General features: G+C 45.4%; 1 protein-coding gene across 5 annotated transcripts in view; it reads left to right on the forward strand.

Annotated features, from left to right (window-relative positions):
• The window catches only part of SLC4A11 (solute carrier family 4 member 11), a 99,254-nt gene that overhangs the window by 17,856 nt on the left and 54,518 nt on the right, over positions 1-26,880 (forward strand). For all 5 annotated transcript variants that reach the window (XM_030492282.1, XM_030492280.1, XM_030492281.1 and 2 more), the window contains exons 3-5: positions 11,193-11,345; positions 21,870-21,916; positions 26,424-26,655. In XM_030492282.1, coding sequence (XP_030348142.1) covers positions 11,193-11,345; positions 21,870-21,916; positions 26,424-26,655 — 432 coding nt within the window. The remainder of the gene's footprint in view (positions 1-11,192; positions 11,346-21,869; positions 21,917-26,423; positions 26,656-26,880) is intronic.

A 26,880-nucleotide genomic window follows, 5' to 3' on the forward strand; every position in this document is an offset into this window, starting at 1 on the left:
AGCAAAGACAGTCTTACATGGAGGTTGTGTAATCTTGTACTGGAAGCAGACTCTGCATTTTTAAATCCTGTAGATGTTGTAGATATTCAAAGCAGTAAATAATCATCTTCATGTTGTCATCAGTGACTCTTCTGGGTGGCTCCTTGTTTTTCAAGTTCTTTCATTATGTTTTTCCTGTAATACAGGATGGCAGGTGTATTTGTCTCTCTTTCTGGAGCGGAGAACATATGTAGGTGTCAGATCCCTTTGGAGACATCCTGCCAAGAGCAACAGACAAATGTCAGATGGCTCTGGCAAATGCATATTTTAGTACAAAGTGCTCTCTAAGACTTATTTTCTTTGAAGCAAGAGTAAGTTTTGGTGTTTTGGAAACCTGTATCATCTGTCTCAACAAAGGTGTCTGACTTCTTGGAGATATTGTATTGATCAAGGGCCAAAGTATCATACAACCGAACTGGAAGTGCAGTGAAGTCCCAACTTCTTTACTGGATTTGGAGAAATAGCATGTGTGAGGTTTTTTAGGGAGAGATCATCTTCAGTGTTCAACTCAAGAACAGACTCTTCAGGATGTTCTCTTCAGGCTTCTTGCCCTTGAGAAGGTGCAGAGCTTGGAGTACTCGGGGACTTCCAAAGACTAAAATCTTCCTTAGGCCTCTAGACGCTTGCAGCTGTCACAAGGCTCATCCTTCTTGTTCCAGGGGTCCAAGACTTTGGTTAACCTTCGGGAAGGGGAAGCTGAATGTCTGCCACATCAGCTGTAGTAGATCCATCATCGCTGTTGACAGAGCTTCCTTTGGCACTGCCTTCTCTGAAAGCATTATACAGAGCCAGTTTCTAGGAGTAAAAGGATGAAACTGGAAGCAAGTCCTCTTATCTCTAGTAAGAGGTCTTTTCTGAAGGCTGGGTTGAGCTGCAGAAGGGCAGAAATTAATGCCTGATCTCAGGGAGGTTTCCTGTGGGCATGTGGGGCATGGGTAGCCCTCCTCCTACCTTCCCTGGCTTGTGGCCCCTTGGGATGTTGTTGGTGCTTTTTTAAGGACTGGGAACACAAGAGAGTGATCCGGGTTGGGACCTAGGGAGGTGACTAAGCCTCCAGCTTCTGTCTGTGTAAGGGCCTGGGGAGAAATGCTGCTGTGTTTAAAGAGAGGACAAAGGTGGTGATCTTCTAAAGTCACCTACTTCATCCCAAGCCTTCCTGCCACGCACAACACAAGCACAGCTGCTTGTCCTAGCATCTCATGTGGAAAGTCTCTATGCGCCCCCTCCTAGGACTCAGTCTTGTCTTCCTCAAACTATCCAAACAAATCCAAACCCAGATCTCTGAACGGTTTTAGACCACATGCTTGTAGTTGTGCAAAACTCCCCTATGAGGTATGCTTTTCTTTGTCAACTTGGTGCCATGGCAGTGAGCATTTATTTCTGTCCTATTTGTGTTATTACTCAGCTTCCTCTGTTGTCTTAAGGAGATACTACCTTCGAGCTACCATTAAGGATTTAATGAAACTCTGTGTGCTGTGTTCCTGCTTCTGCATGGTTTGGGGGAAGGAGGAAAGGTTGCTTGCAAGTTCCTCTGTTCAGTCTGCATGCAGCGTTGAAAGCTGTATTAATTGTCATTGAAAATACAGTGTATTTCTTGGTTATTTCATGCTCAAATCTGCTGTCATTCTTGTTTCTCATTACAAACTGACCTTTTTTTGAAAGTTGAGTTGCTGTTGAGTGCTGAGTCACCTTCTACTGCCTGATTTCACTCAGGGCTTGTTTTTTCTCATGGGCAGCACATCTCAGGGCTTGCTGGTGTGAATATTCACATCCCTCTGTGAGGCAGTGCTTTGGTGCTTTCTGTACAGAAGGTTCATGCACTCAGGTTCTTGAAGACTTACCCAAAAGCTTAATCAGGGCTAGAGGAAACAGCAGAGAAAGAAGTCACCTTTTCACGTAGTTTCAAAACTGCGTGTTTTGAAATGGAGCTATGGAATCATTAGGTGTTTGTTGGCACCACTTGATTGGATCTGCCAGTTGGTTATGGGGGGACCAAGAGATGCTCTCGTGCCGCCTTTAAAATAAAAACCCATCCCCTAAGCTGTATGTTAGGGGAAGGCATAGAAAAAACAGTAAACCTCTTTGATTCCCTTAGCACTTTGATTTTTCTCAGTAGAGAAATGTCTTTTGATGCTACTGCTCTTTGCACAGTTGAGCTTTTCCCTTATCTTCTGCTGAGATCTTGCATATACGTATGGTCTTGTATATCCTTAGTAATTAGGATGTTTTTGTTTCTGACCATATCTTAGGCTCTGTTCAGAGATTGTGTCTGTCTTTGCCAGCTAACTCTTTTTTTCTTACCCTTGTTGTGTTCTCAATAGCAGCTGCAGCAATGTTAAAGCTTAAAAGTTGAGACTTCAGTTTGAGTTTAAGCTGTTGTAGTGAGGGTCATCTTGGCTGTAGCACCAAAGCAGTGCTTTGTATGAATCTCCTGGATATTTACTGTTCATAAAAATTTACTGAAGGATCTAATAATCTGTAGCTCTGTTGATTACTGAGGAGCTGAAGAAAGCCCAGGAAGGATTTTCTAGTGAAGAAATGCTAATATATGACTATTCTGGAAGGTCAGAGGATTATTATGCCCCCAACTATGTAAAAACCTATTTGATAACTTCTTAAATGGCTAAAAATCTGGAAAGTTAATCAAAGGAGTCCCTGTCTTAAGCTACAAGTTCCAGTTTCCAGCATATGCTGCTCTTCCCTTATCCATAGGAAGAATTTGACTGAAAGCCAGTTTTGTGGCCTTTAGTGCATTGCAGAAGGTAAATGCATGCAATATGACTGGGGAAAAAAAAAATCTGTTTAGTACCTTGCTCAGTAGAAGCAACACTAAGAGGAAAAATAAGGAAATAAGTTTGTGCCCGTCCAGTTAGAAGTTTCTGACTGGAGAGTGTGGTGGCAGCAGGTATGATGGCAGATGTTGGCAGTGTTCTGTATTCCACCCATGTATAGTATCAGTTTTAATAGTTGTCCTCTAGCACATCTTGCTGATGAAAATCCAGGGCTTTACTCAGACTTCTGAGTCTGGAACAAGCCTGTTGCATACGCAAATGAACAAAATCTGGCATGGCTCAGTAATAGTTGGTGTCCCCTTCGTGCACCATGAGCAGGCTGTATGTTTTTCACTTGAATCTTCAGCAAGGTTGATTTGTCAAATGAGTTTTCAAATGAGTTGGCAAATTTAAGTGACTAATGAGATGATTGTGTAGACCCAATCCAGACCTGAAGATAATTGGAGTCCTGATGAAATGCAGCTTGGCAATCAATGTGCAGAATAACTACTCATCAAGCCCCACATTGTCTCTCAGCTGTCAGCCTCCTGCACCCTCTTTGGTTGTGATGGGGGGCGTATTCAGTGCCTGCTACAAGTGGATTAGCTCTGAAGGCACTGGTATTAGCTGCAAGTGATTAAATTCTGCTAGTGTATGATGAGCTCTTTAACTGACCCAAGAACTTGCCCTGATAAGATGCAAAACCAGAGGCTTTCTAGTTCCTCCTGGAAAATCCAAAGGAAGGAGTTCCAGTATAGTGTTGGGGATATCTGAATTACTGCATTGTTTCAAAGCTGGCTCAAGAGATATTGCAGCATAGATTTTTGTCTTCCAGAGAAAATCCCTCACTGCTTGGTCTCCTCTGACTTATTAATTGGCGTTGCTGGCACAATGAATTGTAGTTGTGTTGAAGGTCCCCAAGGCCCCAGTCTGGCTTGGGATGCTTGGCTATATTTTCTCTGCTGTTTTTTTTGTTGTTCAGTTTGGTATGTTGTGCTGTGGGGTGTTTTTTTTTCTTCTTCAAATTTGTCTTTATCTGCCTTGGAATTGTTTCCTTAACTAGGAGATTAATCTAAATCTCTTGGAAACAAATCCCTTTGTGATGGGTTTCCCTCAATGAGACGCTCCTTTTACCAGCAGGAGATGCACTGCTGCTACCTACAGAGAGCCCAAGGCTTGCAGGTCTCTTGCAGGCTTTTATTGCTGAGAACTATCAGGAGGCCTGTAAGAAAATGAACACTCCTGATTTCCGTGGGTTCTGGTACAGAACTGCAATTCCACGTGCTGCTATGTTTTGTGAAAACAAAGCAAAGAAATAAAAACAGAGCCCCACTGAATTACTTGGATTATTCACAACATTTCCTAGAAATCTGGCTGCAAAATACAATACTGGAATTAATTCAAAAGTGCTTGGGTGTTGTTTTTTTGTGTAGCAGATCAGTTCTTTCAGTTCTGGTATGAGCTATTACTGAAGTGGCAGAGGAAACTTCATGGTTCCATCTGGCTCTTCATGATGAAAGTGTGACCTGAAGTGGGGTTGGAGTCATGCAACTGAAGTTAGGCCAATGGTAGTGGGAGCTGTTATTTAAAGGACACAGGTCTGGTCTTGGTGTCTCACCTGCTAGACTCTTTCTGCCTCAGTTTTTTGACCAGAGGAGGTTAATCTGTGGTTTTAAAGCACTCTGAAAGCTTAGGTAACGGATTGACATCTCCATAGCAGGCAGCCATTACTCCAGAAGGGTGCAAGCCCATATCTGATGGGCTCCTGGTGACTGTTCAAGAGCCAAGAAGCATCACTCAACAACTCCCCAGATCTTCTACCCATTTAGCTACCTGTGGAGGGGCTGGGATTGGAGGATACTTCCCTAAATCCCATCTAGATAACCCACAGAAGTCACTAGTCTACTTGTGCCAATGCATAATATCTGGCTTAATAAATGAGGTCTTCTAACAGAGGCATGGGAGGTAGGGTCTAGACCCCTCTTGCCCATTAGTTGTCAGCAGCAAACCCTCAGCAGTCCAAGAACACAGAGAGCAAGTCCTTCCCCCACCTAGTTATCTTCTCCTGGGCTGGCATAAACCATGTCCACATGGCTGCCTGCTGCATGATGGATAAAGCTCCTTAGGACAAAAATAGTGAGCTTTGCCAGGGAATCTCTTGACTGTGAACCAAAGGCGCAGCTTAACATTCTAGCGAGCACCCAGCTGCATGCAGAGAACTGCATTATTTAATCAGCAGGGCTTAAATCTTTAATTTTGTGGGAGACAGCTTTGCAAAATATGAGTTGATGGCAGCCTTTGGCAGGTGTTGCACTGTGGCTGCAGCCCTGCAATTGTTCTTGTCTGTGAAATGGAGTAAACTGTTCGGAAGGAATCTTTCATGATTGCTTTTCAGACTCTTGTGAGTCAAAATAATAAGTAAGGCCCTCAGCAGGAACTTGTACAATTTAGGCAAGTATTTACCAAAAAGGCGCTGTTCTATCACTGCACTTGCTCTCTTCCTGTCTGAAATAGAACTATTTTGAAAAGTAGGTGAGATGTATCGACATACGAGATGTGATCAGAAACTTGTCTTGGTTAGTGTGTGAGTAGGATGCTGTTTAAACCCTTCTTTCTAGAACGCTGCGCAGACTGGAGAACTGCTAACTCTTGTACAAAGTTCTTCCCGGTCTCTCCTGAATCCTTTGATTGCTTGATCCCTGCTAATTTTAACTAACTGTAAGGTTATCTAACCTTTGGAGGCAATACAAGTCCCTGTTTTTGTGCAGAGTGTAAAGGTCAAAATGGAGGTGGAGGCTCCACTATTAATTGAGTTTCCTTTTGCACCCAGTGTTGGGGATTTGGGTATTTTCCGAGTGACGCAGTGAAGCTGCAAGCCTGCAGCATTTGGGGAACAAAGCAAGAGCTGAAAGCTCAGGCTGATCACTTCAGCTCAGGTTAATTAAAACTTCATGCTTTTCTTGAAAATGAGTGTCTACTATTGGATAGAGCAAGTTGAAAATCCATGAGTGGGAAAATCAGATGAAGCTGACTTCTTTTTAACTTAATGCCAGTATCATGACTAGGTTTTAGGTAGATATAAGGCTTAATTCTCTCTGAGTTCCTTTACAGCTGAGCACCGGGTTGCTCAAAGAACCAGACATAATTTTAGGGCGATGCCCATGTCCCAGTTGATGCCCCCTTACCTTTAAAAGCTATTGAACATATATTATTATTGCTTCAGTTGCCCTTTTGTACTTGACATGTAATTCTTCTGAGAAAGCTGATGTAAATAGCTCTTGGGCTCTTCTAAAGCAAGAACTTGCCAATTCACTTGACTGGCTGCAGCACTGCTGGCTGTTTGTGTAGCCGTGTGAGGTTTACAGCTTGAAATACTGAGTGGGGCCAATCACTGGATTTCAGTTGTGAATGGACTAGGATCAGTGACAAAAAAATCAGCAGCAGTGACGTTAGAAAGAAAGCCTTTGCTTTTCCCAGGGTGAAATGCCTGAGGCTGCTGAATCCAGCCGGAGCACAGCATGTACTGACGTTCCTATGTTCTGGCAAGGTGACCACAAGTGCTGTTTCACATAATCAACAAAAAGGGTTGTCCTGCAATTTGCTGCCTTCTCTGCCTAAAAACTCAGTTGAGAAACCTGAAACTGCTAGCTGATAAAATCAGATTGCCAATCATATGAGCTCAAAAGGAATCTTTTAATGTAACTTTAGCTTTCTGGCTTGTTGAAGAGACTTTGTGGCAGGAGGAAACTACCACCTCTAAAGAGGAGGCGATGCCATCCCATGATTCTGGAAGCAGGGACTTGCTTTTGGCTGAGGGCATAGGTGTTGCTGTGCAAACAGGTGCTATAAATGAGAATGCTTTCCCAGATTTAGTGTAGACTACCTTGGAAGTTGAGCATAAAAATCAGTGGTTTCCACAAAGCTGCTTGGAGTATTCAGACTGTTAATGTAGCATATGTGGTCCTTCAGAAATAAAGGCAGCAATTCTTGCACAGACTTGGCAGAGGTCGATAGCTTTTGACAAGCTTTGGTTTTTTCCAGCTTTCCAATTTTGCCCTGCTAATCTTGCTACATGAATATGTACCTTAATCTCACCCATATAAGTTTTGCTTTTAAAACAATAGCAGTATGTCTGCCTAAATAAAACGTGTAGCATGCATATGCCCAGAACTGTGGTAATGCCAAAAGGAAAAATGCCTCATATCCCCTCAAAACCTCTTTCTCAGTTATTTTATCTGGCTTACTGTGTTAAACTGAGTCTGCAGCAAAATGTGGATAGATGCATTTGCACTCCCAACCTCCTGGTTAGTGTGCACGCTTGCAGATGTTGATTAGAACACCATGATTTGCTTTGTCTCCTCTGAGGCTCACAGAGAGGTTATGCTGGGGCTGTCTCCGGCATAACTCTCATAACCTGGGATGTGAGATGACGTTGTTAGTAATAGAGCTGCTTCTCTCCCAGGAAACTGAGTTTGATTAAGATTTGCCTTTCTTGGAGAAGTCTGTAGGCCCTGGGCTGCAAGAGCTGCTCCCACAGAGCACTTAAGTCTTTCTAGGGAACATATATGATGTGGTTGAAGTTGTGCTTCCTGCTAATTACTACTCTGCTGACTTTTATTACCCTAGGTGCAGCTGCCAGTGTCACCAAAGCAGTGGTCAGAGAGGTAATGCCACCTCCCATTGCTGCTGTTCTATTCACTGCCCTTCCTGACAAAGCCCTGGGCTCTTAAAGCTCAGCTCAAAAGAAAAATAGCTGCAGGGCAGGCACGTTGTCAGAGCTGTGAGAGGGTTCATAGCAGCAGGACCAGGGAGATGAAGTGGATCTGAGGAGGTGATGAAAGGGGTGCAGGCTAGGGATGACTACTTTGATACTAGGGCAAGGCAAGCCTGGGCCAGACATGAATTACAGGGGAAGGTGTGATGCTTGAGGGGGGATATGGCTAAAGAAATTGAATTTTCTAATTTTCTTTTTCTTCCCAGCACCTGCATAAAATGGGAGATGGTTTATTTTCATATTGCATAGGATGGGCTGAGAGATGGGAAGAGTTAGGGTCAAGGCAGGAGCTACTTACAGCTGTACAGGGTGAGGAGCGGATTTAGTTCCTGCAGCACTGCAGGATGGTGCTTGCTGTCCTTGGCCTTGTGCACTTGTGCTTTTCTGTTTCTCTTTGCTAGGAGCTGAGTCCTGCAGGGTAGAGTGAAGTGGATCGTGGTGACCGTGGTGTTCTTAAAGGTGCAGGAGGGCTGCACCAATCTTCTCAACCAACCTTAACTTGGTTCCTAACTCTGCAGAATCTCTTTTCTGTAGTGCTTTTAGCCCATACTTCAGGCTGAAGCTGTACTTCCTATGCTTGGAGGTCTCATTTGCCCTGTTACGTATCTCATGGAGCTTCAGCAAATGTTGCCCTCATATGAAGGTAGCAATCTGCAGTGGTAGAGACGGGGGGGGCCCATTTTGGAGATCTTAAACTCTTCCCCAGCTGATCTGAGGCAGTATGCCTAAGTGTCTAACAGCCCTCCACCTCACCGAAGCAACTTCTCCTAGCACAGGCTATAAAGTATTACCGAGATTGTGCTTCCATATGGAAACCTGACTGATATTTAGACAAATGATGCACTGGCTGCATCAGATCCCGCTCTGAACTTCTGCAGAACACCAATTAGACTTTGAGAGGAGCTGAACAGCTTCTGCTGTCGCTTGTGGCATCAGCTGCCCTTCAAGCAGCAGGGGTGGCACTTGGTGATCATCAGGCAATGGGGAAGAAAACAGCTGCCAGGGCTGGAGGCAGCTATTGAGCCGTGCTCAGAGGGAAGGGAAGGTGCATCTGCCATGCACGCAGCTTATCTCCTCACCTCAAGGTGACCCTGCGTTTGACAGGCAGAAGTTGGCTTATGTTTTAAGATGCCTGGCAGACTAATAGACTGAAAAGATTCAAAACAGGAGTGGTTTGAAACCTTGAGGTGGTTTAGTGACAAAGCAGACACCTGCCCGGGAGTGCAGTTCCTGTGCAGCCCAGGTTTGGGATTATTTGCAAGCTGAGTGTTTTGTCCGTTCCCTTGCCCAAGGGACATGGGGCTCGGCTGCCTTTTGTTCTGCTCTTTCCTCCCCTAAAGAGGGAGGAACAGAGGATGCTTCCCTTGCCAGAGTCCTCGCTGACCTCTGCCCAACCCTCTGATCCTACTCCACCCTTGCCCTTCTTCCAGCTCCTGTGTTGCTTCTCGCCTGTCTCCGGCCTTGTCTGCTTTGAGGGCCCACCACTGCTGCTGTGCTTATACCAAGCCAGTTTCAGTGGCCCTGGAAGGTGAATAAATACTCTTCCCTGCTTGGTTTTTACTCACTTACCCATCTGTGCCTTAACTGCATTAGGACAGTGGGGAAAAACTCAACCATGTTCTCTGAGCTGTGTGCTCAAACCATCTTACCCCCATGTGCCTCTCATCTGACCCCGAAGAGGGAAGGATGGAGATGCACAAACCTACTCTAACAACTGCCCTGGGGCTGCAAGGATATGGGGCCAAGATGGAAAAGCCGGGTTCATGGATTCGAGCCTGCCCCAGGCTGATTTTTGCTTTGCAGGGCTGCACAAGCTCTCCTGGCACCAGAGAGACTGTCAGCACTGCTTTGCTGAGGTGAGAATATGGCGTCCATCATGCGTTTCAGAGGAACCAAACCCCAAATCTGGTGCTTTGTTTGGGACTGAGATCTTGCATGGTGCTTTGTAAAACTTCTGATGCCAGCAGGCACCCTGTCTAGCTGTTCTTCATTCCTCCAGGACACAGGTTGCCCTCAATCCTGGCACATCTGCCAGCCCTTGTGCAGGTATTTCATTCCTGGTGGTGCCTGCAGTGCCACGATAGTTCAGGTATTGTGTTCAGGGCTTTCCTGTGCTTTCCTCCCTCACTTCTTTCTGTCTTTGGACAAGTTTCTATCGTGCAGGAATGACACCACCTGCCTAAGCTCCACCAGCAGCAGAGGATGGCACCCTTGGTGCATTTTGCTGGCTGGCTGGCAGGCCAGATGGGGACAGCAGCACCTTGGATGCTTTTTAAAGCCTTCGGAGCAGTTCTGATAGGGATGATTCACGTTTATTCCTCTCAAGCAGGTAACTGAAGGAGGCAGAAATCAGGACAGAGAATATTCTATGAATAATCTGAGTTTTTTGCTGGGTTTTCCACACCTTGAACAAGCAGCTTAGAAGCTACCTGAAGGCTTGAATCCCCTGCAGCCCCTTTGCATGCTCTGAGCCCTCCTGGGCACATGATGAGTGCCTGTCATCTCACTGCTCGCAGCAGGAAGTGCTGCAGCCCCTGTCCTGTGTTGCCGAGTTCCTGTTTGTGGCCTCCCTGCTCCCGGCTTGTTTTTGTGGTGGCGAGCTGTCGCCTCAAGATCCCTCCGAGACTGTGTGCGCTGCTTTCAGCTGCTGCTGCCTTCACGTTTTGCTTAGACGAGGTTTTAAAAGCCATCAGTATTTCAGTTCCCATTCAAGCCTCTGCCTCTAAGCTCACCCTTTTCATTGCGCTGCAGTGCCTAAATCGAGCTAATGAAACATATCCCTCCTGCTTCAAATTAGGCATAAAAAGACTTTGTCAGAAGCTGGTAGAAGCTGCTGAATAATCCCGGTAATGTAAAAATTGACATTCTATAATGTTCCTAATTCTCCTAATTAAACATGATATATGAGCACGCCACAAGAGTCCTCCAGCTGCCTCGTAATACAACATTGCAGTGAACCAGCTTGGCTGTTGAGTGAAGCTAGGTTAAACTCTCATTAGAAGCCTTGCAAAAGGCTAAGGAGTTGTCTGCTGTAATTAAGACACTTGTCTCGCTTTCTCAGCGCTGCTGCCTCCCGTGACCTGCTCCTCTGCCCCGTGGGGAGCTCCGGGTCTGTCCATCCCTATCAGGTGTCTCCTTGGAAACTTTTAATTCCCTTTCTTTTTCCTTCCCCCCCCCCCCTTTCAGTTTCAAATTGCCAGTGAGGCAGCCGAGCGGATGAAGGTGTTGGGTTTGGGGTGGGCTGAGGCTGTGGTGGCTGCTTGGTGATCTTTATGGCTTTAAGTTGGAGTTTTCATCGTGGTTTTTGATCTGAGAGGAGCAAGGTGTTGACTCTTTGGCTTTGCTGCTCACACCATTAACTCGGGGTGTGAAACCTGTGGTCTCGCCTCCATAGCAGCCCTTCAGAGCCACACCTGAGCTGATTGCTTCTCACTTTTTAGTCCTTCACCAGACAAGGGGATAAAGAAACCCCTCACGAGGCGCTGGGTGCTGCCGAGGCCTCTCCGCAGCCATGATCAGTGGGTAACACCCGCAGCACGCCAGACCCAGGCTGCCGGCGCAGCCCATGTTCTCCCTAACCACCCTCCCCATCTTGTCACTGTCACCAGGGTACCTCAAATGCGACATGGACGATGGCTGCGAGGCCAAGGAGGAGACAGGGGGCGAGGAGCTCTTCGACGCGGTGAACAACACCGTCGTCTCGGGGGACAGCATCCGCTTCTTCGTCAACGTTAACCTCGAGGTGCCGCCGAATGCCACCGGTGAGTGCCACCACCCCGAAGGGGGCTGCGGGACATGGTTGTTCCTCACTGAGCAACTTTGGAGTGGTTTGATGCAAACCCCAATAAAAACATCTGCTGAGCAGGTCTGAAGCCATCAGCATGAAGTGTCCTGACTCCTTTTCCCCCCCTCCCTGTGTTAGAAAGGCATCGAGGCTGGGGCCTGACACCCTGCCATTGCTCTCACTGCTGTTGCCTGGTTGCTGGTAGAGCCATTTCTAGCTCTTTAGCTGAGAAATTGGGATTTTTGTGGTGCATGTGATCCCTATAGATTATTCAGGCACTGCTCTGGGGCTTCCCAAGTTTTTTTGAGGTGTTTTGATCGTGTGTTAATTGGAATGATAGAGGTGAATGGGGGGCATGGATGGCCTGGGTCAGTCACTGCTCTCCACAGCAGATGGTAAGGGAAGAAGGAGTGTGAAGGGTGTTTTGGGGCTTATGGCACGTGCCTTTTGGGGTTAATCGCCCTGGCTGGAGGCAAGCAATCCCTACACTTGCTGTGTGGAGGCAGATAGCAAAAATAAGGAGAAAACCAGCCTGTTAGACACCTCTGATGAAGGTCAGGCAGCTGTGTCTATGGTCTGGAGCATTGCTATAGTGCGTCATGCTCTGTTTATAAATACAAACTACCTGCTCCAGGTGAGGGCCCATGTGCCAAGTTCTCCCCCAGATATGCTTTAGTAGGATCAGTACCTGCTACAAGCTTCCTGCAGGGGAAGAGGACAGTGTTTTCTGGTGGCGGTGCTTGCAGTGTTGTTTGGTGCTCAGGGGGAATACAGCAGAGAAACGCATCCCTAAGGCTTCCATCCTCAGGGAGCTGCAGTGTCAGCTTGGAGTGGTGGCTTTGCTCCTATGTGCCAAGCGATTTGGGAGGGGGTAGAGGAATGATGATCAGAAAGCAAGTGGCAGGGAGTGCTCCATCTGGCAGGGACTTTAAGGCTCTTACTGCTGGTAGTGTGCTGCTTCTCAAATGAGAGTGGACAGGTAACTGTGAAGCTGTGTTGCAGATGGATATGTCTGCCCCAAACTGTGCTCTTTGTGTGCTCCCTGCCAAGCCAGCATCCTTTAGAAGCTTCGCCCAAGGTGGAGGGGACTTCCAAACAGCCTAGTTAACACAAACTGTGGAGGTATCTAAACTGCTTTCTATCAAGGGCTAAAATCCCTGGTTTGCTCTAAAGGTTGCTTTTGTCTCTGGCACACGTTTAACATCCTCTGTGATGCGTGTGCTAAATGGTGTAGCTGCTGGAAAATGCAGCTCTGGGACACGGCAGCAGCCTGGGTTTCATCCCAGCAGCTGGAGGCATCCTGGAGCCTGTGTGGGCACTATTTTGGATGGTAAATGAAAGGGCTCTGGATTATCTCTGGAGTCACAGTGTTGGAGAGTCCTTTAAGTTATTTTTAGATTACAATTGACCTATAGTGAGTGATTATTGGAAATAGTGATGCAGAATAGGCATAGCCCAGACCTTTGCTTGGCTATCTTGAAGTCTACTTTTTGAATCAGAGCAGTGACTTTAACTTTGGAATAATATCTAGCAATTTTCAAGCCTGCAATTTTACAAATGCCATTGTAATGGAACGATTTAAAGGGAACTGTTCTCTGCTATGTCAAGTCTGGGCTTAATGCCGTGGGGTGCATTGTTTGGGAATAAGGAATGCAAGTGCTGTGGATTCTTCAGTGTCTGAAGAAGCTGACTTTCCTTGTGTGTCTTCCTGGGCTTTTGATAGTTGTTTTCCCTTCCATTCAAAACAGGACAAAAAAAGGCTTCCTTATTTCCCTGAAGCACTGATTTTTATGATGGTGGTATTAGTTGTATTCTTCAGCTGAGATGTTTAGCATTTTTAGGGAAAAATGGTTTTCTGATGTGCTGGAATTCCTATACAAATGTGAGGATGCAGGTTTTAAAAATAGGTTTCAGGCAGAAAAGAAGTCCAGACTTTAAATAAGAAAATGTATGAAGTGAGATTTATTTTCTCTTTTTTTTCCATGATATCAAAGCAGTCCAGGTAGCCAAAGTCCAGCTTCTCTATCAGGCATAGGATTCCTCAGACTCCAGGTGTTTGAGCCTTCTAGGCTGTCAGCTCTTCCTCAGAGGTGGTATTACTGAAGCATCTTCTAGAGCAGATTTTATACACACCAAGTCAGCTTCTGGCTGCAGAGAGCATAGTTGATCCTCCTGGTAAGCTGACTTCTGAGGTGGTTGAAAATGGCTGAGATGAGCCCCTTAAGCTCTTCTAATGAAAGTAGCTGAAAAAAAAAGACCCTCTTCACAAGCTTCCTTAAGCCCCTTCCAGAAATGAGGTTTAACTATCCCGTGGCTGAGGTATGTCTAGGAGAATACTGTTCCTTGTTCAGCTCTGCAAGGGGATGCTTTCCAGAAATGCCCTTGCACTGCTGCTGCTCTCTGGGAGTTTTGTTTTATACTCAGGCTTTGCATTCCTGGAACAGAACTGTGGAGCTGAGCACTTGCAGTGCTGGTCTCCAGCAAGGCAAGCTGAAAAGAAAGCAGGTTTTGTCCTGGCAATGCAACATCCCCTAAACACCTCATTTCCAACCCTTAAGGGACCTAGTGCACCAGGATCCTCCAAGATCCTCTGGTGCTGTTTAAACACAGAGGAAAGCAAGTGTGAGAATGACATCTTTCCAATCCCCATCTCATTTTCTTGCTTTCTCCAAGCTGGGTGAAACCTCTGTTGAGCTGAAAGGCTTCTTTGTGCCAGAAAGCTAGATATTGTGCTGTTATGTCATGCAACACTTGATGGGGCTTGGGCAGAGAAGGACTGAACATGGGCCCTCTTGTACAAAGAGGGCTCTCCAGTGCTGCTTTTGTTGATTTGCTCCCTAGTGTCACATGTACTTGCTGCATGAAATACATTTGCTCAATCTCCAGCAGGAAAAACCTCTAGGGTGACTTGAAACAAGACAAATGTGGTATCTGTGAGTCTCCGTGCATGTTCCAGCCATCACTGTTCAGTTTCTTGGCTGAATGTGGTATCCAAATTCTCTCCTGATTGAGACCTTTTCTGGCAAGCTGCTGTGAGGTTGCTGCTCACCTTAGTGTAGGGCTGAAAGATCCAAAAATCCCATCTGGGGAGAGGATAAGTTGGTACCCCAGGGTCTGGGTGCTGGCAGGCAACCTAAGTGGAATTACAGATGTGGTGACAGCTCTGCCATCATCCTGTCAAGCTGTTAGTCTCTGTATGATATATGTACAGCTTGCTATGAACATAATTGGATGCACTTTACTATAATTCTGTTTTAAAGAGATCACTGCGTGGGATTAAACGTTGAGCCAACGAAACATAGCACGGCCCATAAAACTGTGACAATTAACCATTGTCATAAAATGCTGGGCTGTGCACACAGCTGGGTATAAAACAGGAAAGCTTGAAGAAATTTAGGGTTTAAGGTATGGCCTATCTCATTTTTAATTAATAATGGCTGTTGCTGCATAGAATATTGGGCCCAAATCAGTGCAGATGCCTAGGCACTAAAGCTTCTTAATCTTGACACTTGGGCCCTTTCTCGTGGGTGTTTCGTTGCTTCCTTGCAGCAGCTGATGAAAACCTTTTTTCTCTTCAGCCTCTCATCTTTCTAGCTTAGGTTTTGGTGGTAATACTTGTGTTTTCAGCAAATGTTAGCAGCTTCAACATGAAGGTGAGCCTTTATGTGAAACTAGATGCTTTTTGACCTGCGATCTGTATTTGTGGGGGAAGATCAGGATGGTTTGCAGACACAGACTTGTTCTGAAGTCACAATAAATGTGTACAATGTTAGGTCTTGGTGTGCAGTCGGGGGATCTCTTTCCTCTCCAGACCACTGTGCTACAAGCCCTGCTTATTTCATAGCTACCAGCTTAGCTCTCTAGTGGCTTTACAACTGCTTTCCTATTATCTCACCTAGCTAAAAGTGTAGCAATCGTTCTGTCCTAGCGCTATCTGGATGTCAATTTGTCTCTCTTTGTATTTTATACATGGGCTCTTCCATAAATCCCTCTGGAGCCTGGGCTGCAGTGTACATACCCGCATCCCTTCACCTGTTGCAGAAACATCAAACTAGTGATTTCAACCACTTGCTGCTTTATCTGCAGCACACTTGGAAATAAACCTCTGTGAATGAATGCAGCAGTTAGGATTAGGTTGAGCCTTTAAGTTGGTGGACAAGTAATGCAAGCCTCACTTGTTGCAGTGGGTCTGTAAAGTGTGCAGGTTCACAGCCTTGCTGTCAGTTACAGTGTTCTTACCTGCTTGGCAGCCCCCTTCAATCAGCCAGGCAAGTATTTTCATCGTTTGGACCTTATTCTTGTAGTTTGGGGGTTAAAAACAATTCTTTCAACCTTGTTCTTGCAACTTGGGGGTTTAAAACAATTCATCACCTCTTTTCACCAGATTGTGATAGAGGTGTTTGCACAGGATATTTTCCTAAATGTGGGCACAACTTAGCAGGGATTTGTGGGGCTGTATGCATTGCAACAGATAGCTGATGCTTGTACTGGTGGGTTTAGCTGCAGAGAGGTGCCTGAAGCAGTTTCTTTTGGGGGGAGAAGGCAAAATCCTGATGGCAGTGAAAAGCCAATTGGAAAGCAGGATGTGGCTTTGTCAGGGTGGCGGGGGTGGGGGGGGGGGGGAATAACGGAACATGACTTACGCTTCATGAGAAATTAAAGCCTGTTCCACCCTCTGAACAATTGATCATTCCTAGATACGGAGAATCAACAGTTTCCTGTAATCCACTCCAGAGGCACACACGTGCACGCCCGACGCTGCTGCTCCGAGCAAAACACTGTGCTCCAACTCCTGGCCCAGCCCCTGCTGAGATGACTTTATTCTTTAAGGGGACGAGGAGAAATGCTAGATGCTGGCGCCAAGGATATTCCAGAGAGAGTAGCGTCCAGAGACAAGTGGTCTGGGCCTGAATGGGTATCATTCTGCACACAATAGTCACATTTCCTCACATTAATACCAAGGTCCTTTTTATGTCTCGAGGCACAATGCTGACCCACGCGTTCCATCTGATAACTCCTGTTTTAGCAGTTTGATGTCAGTGTGGGATGTTGGGCTCCTGAAGCTTCCTATACTCTAATGGAAAGTGGATACACCGATTGTGTCGTGGGGGGGAGATGACCTCCCTCCGAATTTCCTGATGAGGGTGTTTTCAAAGTGGTGTTCACAAAGCCAAGGGAGGTGTATGTATGTGGAGGGGGGTTGGGTAGCACAAGTGGCTCTGCACAAAGACAGCGTTCTTCCTTTTAGGTGCTTCACCTTGAGTTTGCTTTGGGGCAGCTTCTCCTGGGATTTTAAGCACCCTGTCCTTGCAGTTGGGGGCAAATAGTATGCTGGGGTGTACCAGGAGGAGTGTGGCAGCAGGTCGAGGGAGGTGATCCTCCCCTTCTACTCCACTCTGGTGAGGCCACATCTGGAGCACTGTGTCCAGCTCTGGCCGCCTCAGGACAAGAAAGACAAGGACCTACTGGAGAGGGTCCAGCGGAGGCCACAAGGATGATCAGGGGTCTGGAGCATCTCTCTTAGGAGAACAGATTGCGGGAGCTGGGGATGTTTAGTCTAGAGAAGAGCAGACTGAGAGGGGATCTCATCAATGCAGATTAGTATCTCGAAGGCAGGTGCCAGGAGGATGATGCCTGACTCTTTTTGGTGGTGCCCAGAGACAGGATGAGGAGCAATGGCCATAAACGAAACCACAAGCAGTTTCACCTCAACAGGAGGAAGAACTTCTTTCCATTAAGGGTGGCAGAGCACTGGAACAGGCTGCTCAGGGGGGTTGTGGAGTTTCCCTCTCTGGAGACATTCAAACCTGCCAGGACAATTCCTGTGTAATCTGCTGTGGATGGCACTGCCTTGGCAGGCTTTTGGACTGGATGATCTCCAGAGGTTTCTTCCAACCTTAATGATGCTGTGAAACCTATTGCAGCTTTTCTTTAAAAAAACACAAGATGTTTTTGCAATGTGTGCGTGTCCAAGGAGTTGCGTGTGACAAGTGACACAGTGCTGAGCACTCTTATCTTGTCCTGGCTCTGTACAAAAGCCCTGGTCAGTCTGCCTCTCTATCTCCTCCACGATGTCCATAACACAGTGCAAGGCGATAGTCCTTCACCCACCCAGCTGTTGTGATGTCTGTGCTGAGCATTATTCAGGTGAGGTTTTCCTTCCCAGCCTGCTCCAGAAACTTGCTGCTAGTTGCTTATTCTCACCTGCCTTTAACCTGGGTGTTGGTTTAAGAGGGCTGAACCCAGCTGATTTTAGGCTTTCTGCTGCAGCTGAGCTCACTGGCCTATTGTGGGATAGTTGGGGCACAGCTATCTATCTGACAATATTTAACCCAAATTACTCAGGTCTAATGGGGGTGAGTCTACGCTCAGTTACAGCCATGGCAGGACAGCGAAGCAGAGGATCCCCTTGAGATCCTGCTTGTGATGAGTTAGACATATCTTGACTTGTCATAACAAGCTCTTCTCATGCCATGTGACAATGTTCTTATTTTTTTAAGGCAACGGATTCTAAAAGCAGAATAATTTTCTGCTCACAATGTGATCCAATACAAGTGGTTGAGCTTAGATGTGCTCAGACCTCTGAAGAAAGCTCAGATAAAACAGCTTTTTCTTATACTAAAACTCCCCATATCTTAAATATTTCTACTTATAAGAGGTGCTTGATATTTTTCTGAGAGAACCATGGAAGTGCTAATGTAGTATTTTGCTCTGATTTATTAGCCTGTTTACCACGCAGATGCACTAGGGAGTGAATGTAGGTCTAAAGTAATGTCCACTGACACCTGCACAGCCAAAATGTTCCTGCTTTCCAATTTCCACTCCTTTATCCCAGAGAAGGATGGTCTTAAGGTGATGCAAGCCTCCAGTGGTGGCTTCACTCCGAAGACTTTTGGGTCTTCTCAGGTGTTAAGGGCAGCACTGGGGACCTGTAGCAAGGAAAGGGGATCTTAAGTGAAAGGAGATCTCTTAAGGCAAGAGGTGAAAAGCCTTCAACTTCGGCATATGACTTTCATGGGTTTGTTTTCAGGGTTGTCTTTGCATAGAAGATGGCATTATCTGAACAGGAGGTGGAGGGGATGCAAGTAGGGGATTTAATTTCCCTGGGTTGCTATTAGGGATGTTATTTGAAGGGCAGCGTGGATGAAACCGCTTTGAAATACAGCAAATTTCCCTCTCCATTTCTTGCTTCCGAGTATTAAATCTCCTTGTTCATCTGGAAGGGTCCTGTTCTTCTGCAAATGGTGGGAAATAAACAATGGAGAACGTGCCACAGTGCCTTGGCAGAGCTCTCAATGTGCTGACACGAGGCCACAAGTGTAAGTCTAATATTGGCAATTAATCAGCTTCACTAAAACTGAAGTGAACTCCCAGCGAGTCACTGCGCGTAGAGCTGCGTGCCTGTGTGCACGCCTCCTAGGAATTCGGGATATGAGTGTCCCCTTGATGTGCCTGCCAGGGGATGTTGGAGATGCGTTGCTGGCTTTTGGGTTTTCCCCTGGGCAGAACCTGGAGCACAGCCTAACAGATAAGGTCGGCCACCCCTGGCAGCTCTCCTTTAACTGTGTGTGAGGACACAGACAATAATGCCCGCAGCTAGCTAGCTTGCCTAAAATAGAGTTTTGCAGCCTGCTTTGTCCATCGAGGAGGGCCATAAAAATAGAAGTGAAAAGTTTTCATGGCCCTGACCTCTTCTTTCTGTTTAAGTACACTTAATCCTGACATTCAGGTGTGAATTCTAGTTATTACTCTTGGTGGTGAGATGTAACTGGTGATTGATGGATAGTTTCTTCTTTGTCATAGAGGGTGGATCTGTGGCTTTCTGTATCCATTTTGTCCCCATGGAGGGTTGGCTCCTCCATGGAGCTGCAAGGGTCTAGGGTGTTGCATCTTTTCAGCTCCTCCGTAACTGGAAGGAAGCAATAATAGTGCTTTGAAGAAGGAGAAATGGGTGAAAGGCTAATGGTGGTTAGTCTTGGGCTTTAGCCAAGCTATCTCCCGATGGATGTGTCTTGGAACCTCATAGAATCATAGAACGGTTTGGGTTGGAAAGGATCTTAAGGTCTAGTTCCAACTCTCTGCCATGGGGCACCTCCCACTAGACATGTTGACCAAGGCCATGTTCAGTCTGGCCCTGGACACTGCCAGGGTTTTATCCCACATTGCCTTGTGGGTTCCCCTGCAGTAAGTAAATGGGTGGCTCATAAATGAGGTAGAAGAGCGCTTGGGAAGTCTGTGTGCATTTTCCTCCCATTTTTCATGTTCCAGTGGATTTGCTACTCTCCCTTAGTAATATTATAGCATTCCAATGGGCCTTTAAAACAGCATCCTGGAATTGGGATGGCCATATCCAGCTGTCTCGTTTCCGTGGATCAAGTCTGAGTGGCATGTTGCTTGGATGAAATGCTGAGTGAGGCTCTGGGCTTTCCAAAGCATCACCTCCCTACCCAGACCAGCTTTTTTTTTTTGAGAAGCTTGAAAGATCCTGGTCCAACAGATGTAATTAGATGTTTTTGCTTGCGTTGATAAAGCAGCACTCGGTGCTCATCCAAGATGAGTACCTGAGAGAGCTGTCAGCAGGGAAGAATATTGATACATGCTTGAAACTGATAAGAGGAACCAGGAGTTGCTGCATGATAGAAGGACAGCATGAATTTCTGTTGTGTTTGCAGGCATCTGTAAGGACAGACTGCAGATATCTTCTAGCACGTGCTTGCCATTGTTCAGGGTTGGGGGTATTTTTTTGTCTCTATAAAACTATTTCTTGCAAGAGCCGAAAACCCGAAACATGTTTTCTCCTCAATGAATATTTATAGCTTCCAAATCTTCCAGCATACTTTTGCATGTGTAATTAGGCTGTAAGTTGAGTAAGTGAGCATTGGAGAAGTACAAATACAAGAGCCTAGGGAAAATGCTTGATGTTTCTGGTTTATTTGGGTGCTTGCTTTTTAATAATAAATAGCATTTTTTAGATGAAACAGCTTGCGTTTTCCAAAAGATGCGTCAAAAGCAGTAATGATTGGGACCGTTGCACCAGCAGGCTTGTCTAGTTAAGTGATGTCTTTTAATCACATGTACAGCATCGAACTTCACCCAACTTCTTCCAAAGTTAGGTGATGTAACCAAAGCTTCTGAACTGTCTTATTTTGTTTAGTGGGAGATAAGGGAGATGAACCCTTTCCCTCTTTTCCCGTCAAATCTGCTCCCAGTTTGAGTTGCATCTTTTAACCCTACCATGGCATGACTCGAATTTCTGTTTGATCAGGGATGGTCTTGGTTAAAGCAGCTTTCTCTGTGCAAAAAGTAATTGAGTTGTTTTTGAGTTCTGGTGTTGTCATGTGAATTACATCCTTAACTTATTTTTTGGAGAGTAGAAGGGCTGGGCTTGAAGGTGCCTCTGTGTGTGCGTGTTCAGCCTGTGAAATGGGATTGCAGCAGTTCTTACAGGTCAGGATTTGGAAGTCCAGATCTGGAAGCAAAACCCTCATCCGAGTAGCTGTAACTCTGTGTTACATCTCTGTACTTTTCCACAGCTTGGCCTCTGGAAAAGTTTTTGGTCTTCAGTGGGTTTTTTCCATGCTCATTTGAATGACAGCTGTTCACTGTTTCATGTGTTTCTTTGGTAGCAGCTCAGTCTTGTGGGTTTTTTGGAGGGTGAAGATGAGGACTTGAAAGATGCACAGGCAGTATTTGTGGTACTAATGATGCTGCAGAGAAGTTGCCTTGGATGCAAGCAGTATGGAATGGGCTTGTGGCAAAACCGATTGATTTTTTTTCTTTGTCTTTTAACTTATACCCCAAAAGTTGCTTCATAAATACCCAAAGAAGATGTTAACGTTGGTGCTTGGAAGTTTGAACTGGGAACTTCCTGGTACCCCTGTACTCAGCTGCATATTAAGTAACACTTATTAGTCTCTAAACAGCAGTTTTCTTTCCCAAGAGCTCCGTTGCTTTACGCTGAGATTTATGGAGGCAGCGTGGTGAGTTGACAGGACATTAATTTGCTCATCTTGGAGTCACTGCGTGTGATCTCTCGCAGCCTGCTCCCTTGGAAGTGCCTGGGTGTTATTGTTGACTCTTTAAGGAGGACAAGAATGGTTTCCAACTGAGCGTGACTCATGCAATCTTAGCCTCAATCTATCAAACAACGATGCATTGGATTAAATGATTACCTAAAGGATTAGGAGTTAGATCTTTTTGGGAGGCAAGGGGTAGGGAAGAGTAAAAAATACATAGAGAATCTGAAAATAAAAACTCCCAAAGTTGCAAGAGACAACCTCCAACTAATCAGATAATGCCAAAAGCTGCTTCTACGCTTGGTTTACACTTCCAAAATGGGAAATGTTGTAAAAGTTGAATCTCTGCTTTTCTGTGGAGATCATCCTCTGCCAAAAAAGTGATACTTCACCTTGTTCTGAGCCTTCTGCTTGGTTCCTGCTGCCTGTCAGGTACCTGCAATAGCAACATTGTTCTGATTTTATTTGATTTTTCCCTTTTCCAGATGAAAATGAAAGTGCTGGCTGCGTGTTACTGCACACATCAAGGAAGGTAAGTAGGGATGCTGCATGGTCAGTTTATTTTTACATCATCTAGAAGCAGAGAAAAGGACCTTGAAACACTCTGTGGGAGTGGGGAAATGTTTGTTACTGACTTAAACAGAAGGCATGTTAATGCCTTTTTCCTTGAATTCCTCTTTCTTTAAACCTAACAAGCCATGCGCTGCTCATTCTCCAGTTTCTCTGTAATTCTGATTGTTCCACTGCTTTTTGTCTGAGACAATTCCTTGACATGTTAATTCATCACTTTCTCTTCTGCAGCTGCCTGCGAAGGGATCCAAGCATACACCATAGAGATTCAGGCTGCTGAGCTCCTCTCGAGCCGAAAGCAGAAACACTCAATAGACATTGCTGTGATTTTGGTTTCCTGTTTATTCCAGCTAATCAGGTCTGCCTTCATGAGGTTCAGCAGGAGTGAATTCCCTGGAAACACACAGTCTAGGAGGAAAATTAGGAAACAACGCTTACTTTACACTTGCTCTCGAGACTGTAACTCAATAACAATAAGGTGAAAGTGCAAAAAAACCTCATATAAACTCTATTAGTACAAACCTCCGACTATGAAAGTACACAAAGTATGCAGGGAGGAAATGGGTTGATATTTAATACCACATGAAGTCTTTGGGGTTGTGGAGCTTTGAGTTGTCTTGAGTCTTGCCTCATCTGCTGGTTGCAGGGGCTGGCTGCCTGCCTGAGAACTTGTAGCATCACTGATCCTGGTAAATCATATTGCAAGCTTCGTTGAAGGATGTTACCTTGGATTCTTAAATCTATGTACCAAAGCCCTGGGGGCTTTATAGGGAATCACAGAGAGCTCTTTAGCTATGCTTTGCTTTTAGGCCTCTTAGCTGAAATCCTTAAAAGGTGTTTCAGCAGGCTAAATTAATAGGGGGAGGAAAATGTGTAATGGCCTCAGCAGAAGAAACCTTCCCCCCTCCAGGTTAAAACAAAAAACCCCAAAACAACCCCAAAAACAAACCCACCACCATCAAAAAGAAATTAAGCATTGTTTGATATTAAGCCATGGAAGTTAAAATGAGTTATTCATGCTCAGGAATGGAAATGTCTTTGTCAGTAATTTGTCTTGTCTAATACTAGTGCTGAGGCTCTGAGTTATATACACTTGACTGAAAGTAACCCAAGAACCTAATCACTTAAAGTGCAAATTCTAACCCCGAATGCAGGATCTGCCTCTGATAAGAAATAGTTTAAAACTGCTAACACAAGTGTCTCTTCTGTTTTAATTTTCCTTTTCAGAGCTGTAGGATTCCTGCTTTTTCTGGCCTACAGTTTGTGCTTGAGCATCGTATTGAGCTGTTGAACAACAAATACCAGAGAGCTAGCATGCCTTAGCAGGGCTTGAGAGAAGATACTATTGCCAGGTTTTGCCCCCAGGGAGGATGAGTGGAAATTTTGTGCTTTAAATGCAAAGGAAATTGGGACCTGAGTCACAGAGGAGATGGCTTCAATTGTTTGTGAAGAGGGAATTACTAGCAGGAAAGTGGTCAGGTCAGAAGCTTTGTCTAGAGATGTTCCCCTGCTAGGTTGTCCCTGTGTCTGGCAGTAGCCTGTGGTACTTGTGCCCCTTCAGGAGAGCTGGAAGGGCAATCTGTCTCACGCAAGTTGCTATCCAGCATGTCACTTGGTAGGCATAAATAAGGAGAAGCTCACTGAAGTGGTTTGAACTATTTAATCATCATCATGGTGTGTTTCTGAGCAAATTTGCCCAAGTGATCATGGCAACAGCACAGGCAGAGCTCTGCTTGGGACAACATGGCTTTTAGATACCCCTTTTTGTAAGGTTCTTGAGATGTCTGTGAGTGGAGGTGGTCTTCAGAGCAGCCAACCAGCAGAGAACTTGCTTTTTAGGCTTTTTTGATGAGTGTTGAGAGCTCTTTTTTGCACAGATAGTATGTGACTGGCCAAGAGACCTGCCTGAACTGGTGGAGGCTGTTTCAACATGTTCCTCTTTCTTTGGTCCAACAGCCTCTTCTCGCCGCGATGCTATGTGCAGCTTTGCAATCAAGGATACTCAGTGCTATTAAAAAGGGTATTGGGTAGCTGTCTTGAGTTTCTTGCTAAGCAGTTTCCAGCATCAAGTTTCCAGCATCAAGTATCCTGGTGTGACTTAACTATCTAGCTAAAAAATACTTGTGAAGGAGCCATCATTAATCTCTCCTGAAACCACCCGGTGTCCTGACTGGAACAGTTCTTTTTGAGCTATCCTCTGAGGTGTTGCTGTACCAGTGCTTCCACTAATTTGATTCTGGTTTGTCTTGGAGTGATGTATTTGTATCCTTTCATGGTAGTTGCCTTGCAATGCTAAATGAACATATATTCCCCGATGTTATGGGAGTGATAACAAGGACGGATATTGCCCCTATTTCCTACACAGGGGCAGGGGAATAAAACAGGAAGATGGAAAGCTGTAGCATGGAAAATTATTTGCCCAAGGCATTGCCTGAAGCCTGTGGCAGAGCTGGAGCTTCATCCTTATGACTTGTAGTAAGCTGCTGATGGGGCTGTCCTGCCGCAACAAGCAAATGATGCTGTCACGCACAGCTTGCTGGAGGATCAGAGATGATTGAGATGATGTGGGCAGATAATAGCCCTCTGCTGAATGCCTTTGATTCATTTCTGCTCTCCTTCAGATATCCCTCAACTTTCTCCTTCCGCTGTTCTGGTGGCTTCTCTCATGCATGGGAGAAGTTGGTGACACAAAGCCACTCTTGCTTTTTTGGAAGCTCCCTGGCACTCCTGATGCTGTAACCTTCCTTGCACCTCCATGAGTATCTCCTCTGCCATTCACCTTGTTAAATCCTGTCTAGGTCATTTGGCCTCTTTACTATTTGAACCTCCATCCTAAGTTGGATTTGCATGGCAGACAAACCAAAATGAGTTACCTTTGGGAGATGGTTGCTGGTCATATGGTGACCTCACGAACACCAGTGTTACAGATGGTGATAGGTGTTTTAATTTGCTCTCATGCAGTGATAATTTGAGATTGACTTGGCCACTTGCAGTTACATGATCTCTTTTAGGTGGAGTTTAATGAAGCCGTGTCACTGTCTCCTCTCCTAAGAGCAGATGGTAACAAAGCCTTGGGGGTGGGAGCTGAAATCCTTCAGAGAATCCTCCCTCTCGAGGATGCTGTGTAAGAAGTGATTGATGCAAAGTAAAACAGTGCTAATTGCAATGGATGTGTACTGACAACTTGATAGTTGCTGTGATAATTACAGTAATTAGTGAGATGTTAGCATTTTTTTCCCTGTGTCTAGGCTATAAATGGAAAAGGTAGAAAGGGTACGTGTGAGAGGAGGGGATCCATGAGTCAGGCTTAGGGGTGGCCCTTTAACTTGGGGAGAATGTGCCAAGGTCCAGGTTGTGAAGGCAACTTGGTGACAGATTTGTGAAAGCAATTCAGAGCTTGTTACTGAGCTTAAGGGGAGCTGAGATTTAAATGTATCTTGACAATCTGGTCCTCAACATCATGAGTTCAAGCCTGGCTGGTTTCCCGTCGGAAGGAAGATCCATATAACAAAGTGCAGTTCCCATTTCCTCACTCAATCTTAAGCTGTTGAAGGAGAGGACAGAACTGTCAGTCCTTCCTGACCAGCACTGTGAGTGCTAATTCCATGTGTGGATTTCCAAGGACTGTGAAATGGGAGCCATGCATTTGCATTTTGATCACTCAATTAACAAACTTCGCAGCTGACACATACAGAAAGGCATTGAGATTCTGTAATACAGCTTGGTTGTTCTTCCATCTCAAGGCCAACAAGTCTGGGACAGCAGAGGGAACCAGCAGAGAGCTGAGACAGTTTCAGGCTCTGTCTCCTACCCTTATTTATTGATTCAAAGCTAAATGTAATGCACAAAAGAATAAAACTTCCTTGGGAGTGGGAACAATAAAAATTTAGGAAGTTTAGGCTGGATAGAACTCCCCATCTCCCACTTCAGGCTCCCTACCCTGGGGCACTGGGAAGAGATGGTTCCCAGTTTGGAAAGAACTGGGTTAGATTACACTGAGATGCATACTGGTAATTTTTCATGCTGCTGAGCTCAGATTGCTTCCAAATAACTTCTCCTACATTTCTGTGAACTTCTTGAATTATTTAAACCTAAAGAGGATTTTAAATGCTACCTTTAGGCATTTTTCTTTTAGGCAAACATATATGCTTTATCCTAGGCAAAAAAACCTAATATTTTTTATACCCTGACATAGAAAGAAGAATTAATGGTGTCTAGCTGTTTGCCTATGGGTACTCTGTTAGAATAAGCCTTGAAAATGCAAACCTTCATTGTATTAGTGCATAATGCATCAGTGCATAAAACACCTTTTCTTCTATAATGTGATCTGAATGGCCAAGTTGATTCCAGAATCATTGGTTGGGTGGCAGTAACATCAGCAAAACTGCTTGTGAGCTACACAGATCCTAGGCCTTTGCTGTTAGGTGTTGCATATATCTGTCTAATGCTCTGTCCTCTTCTTAACACAGTATCTGAAATTAAAGAATTTTGAGGAGGAAGTCAGAGCCCACAGAGACCTGGATGGGTTCTTGGCCAGAGCCAGCATCATCCTTGATGAAACGGCCACCTCCTTGGACGATGTTCTTCGAGAGATGCTGAAGCACTTTGCTGAAGATCCTGAGAACATGGAGCCAAGCTGCAACTTTGAAAAAATCATGAGCACTTTATTCACAGATTCAGGGACCCCACGAGAAGGGAATGGTAACAAACTCTTGACTTGCTTTTGCCTGTGGGTTACTGTTAAGTTGTCATCCTTTCTATTGGTGGTGTGTTGAACACTCACTACTGGCGTGGTCCCCAGCCTTGCATGTTGCATGTGACACTGGGGGCTTATTTGTCCATGTCAGACTGAAGTGTCTCATGTCTCCAGGGATTATATGTTTTGGTGGAGTCCCTGTTTCATTAAGATAACATGTAGTGGTGTTC

The sequence above is a fragment of the Strigops habroptila genome, chromosome 7 (genome assembly GCF_004027225.2).
Source record: "Strigops habroptila isolate Jane chromosome 7, bStrHab1.2.pri, whole genome shotgun sequence".
In the NCBI taxonomy this organism is placed as follows: domain Eukaryota; kingdom Metazoa; phylum Chordata; class Aves; order Psittaciformes; family Psittacidae; genus Strigops; species Strigops habroptila.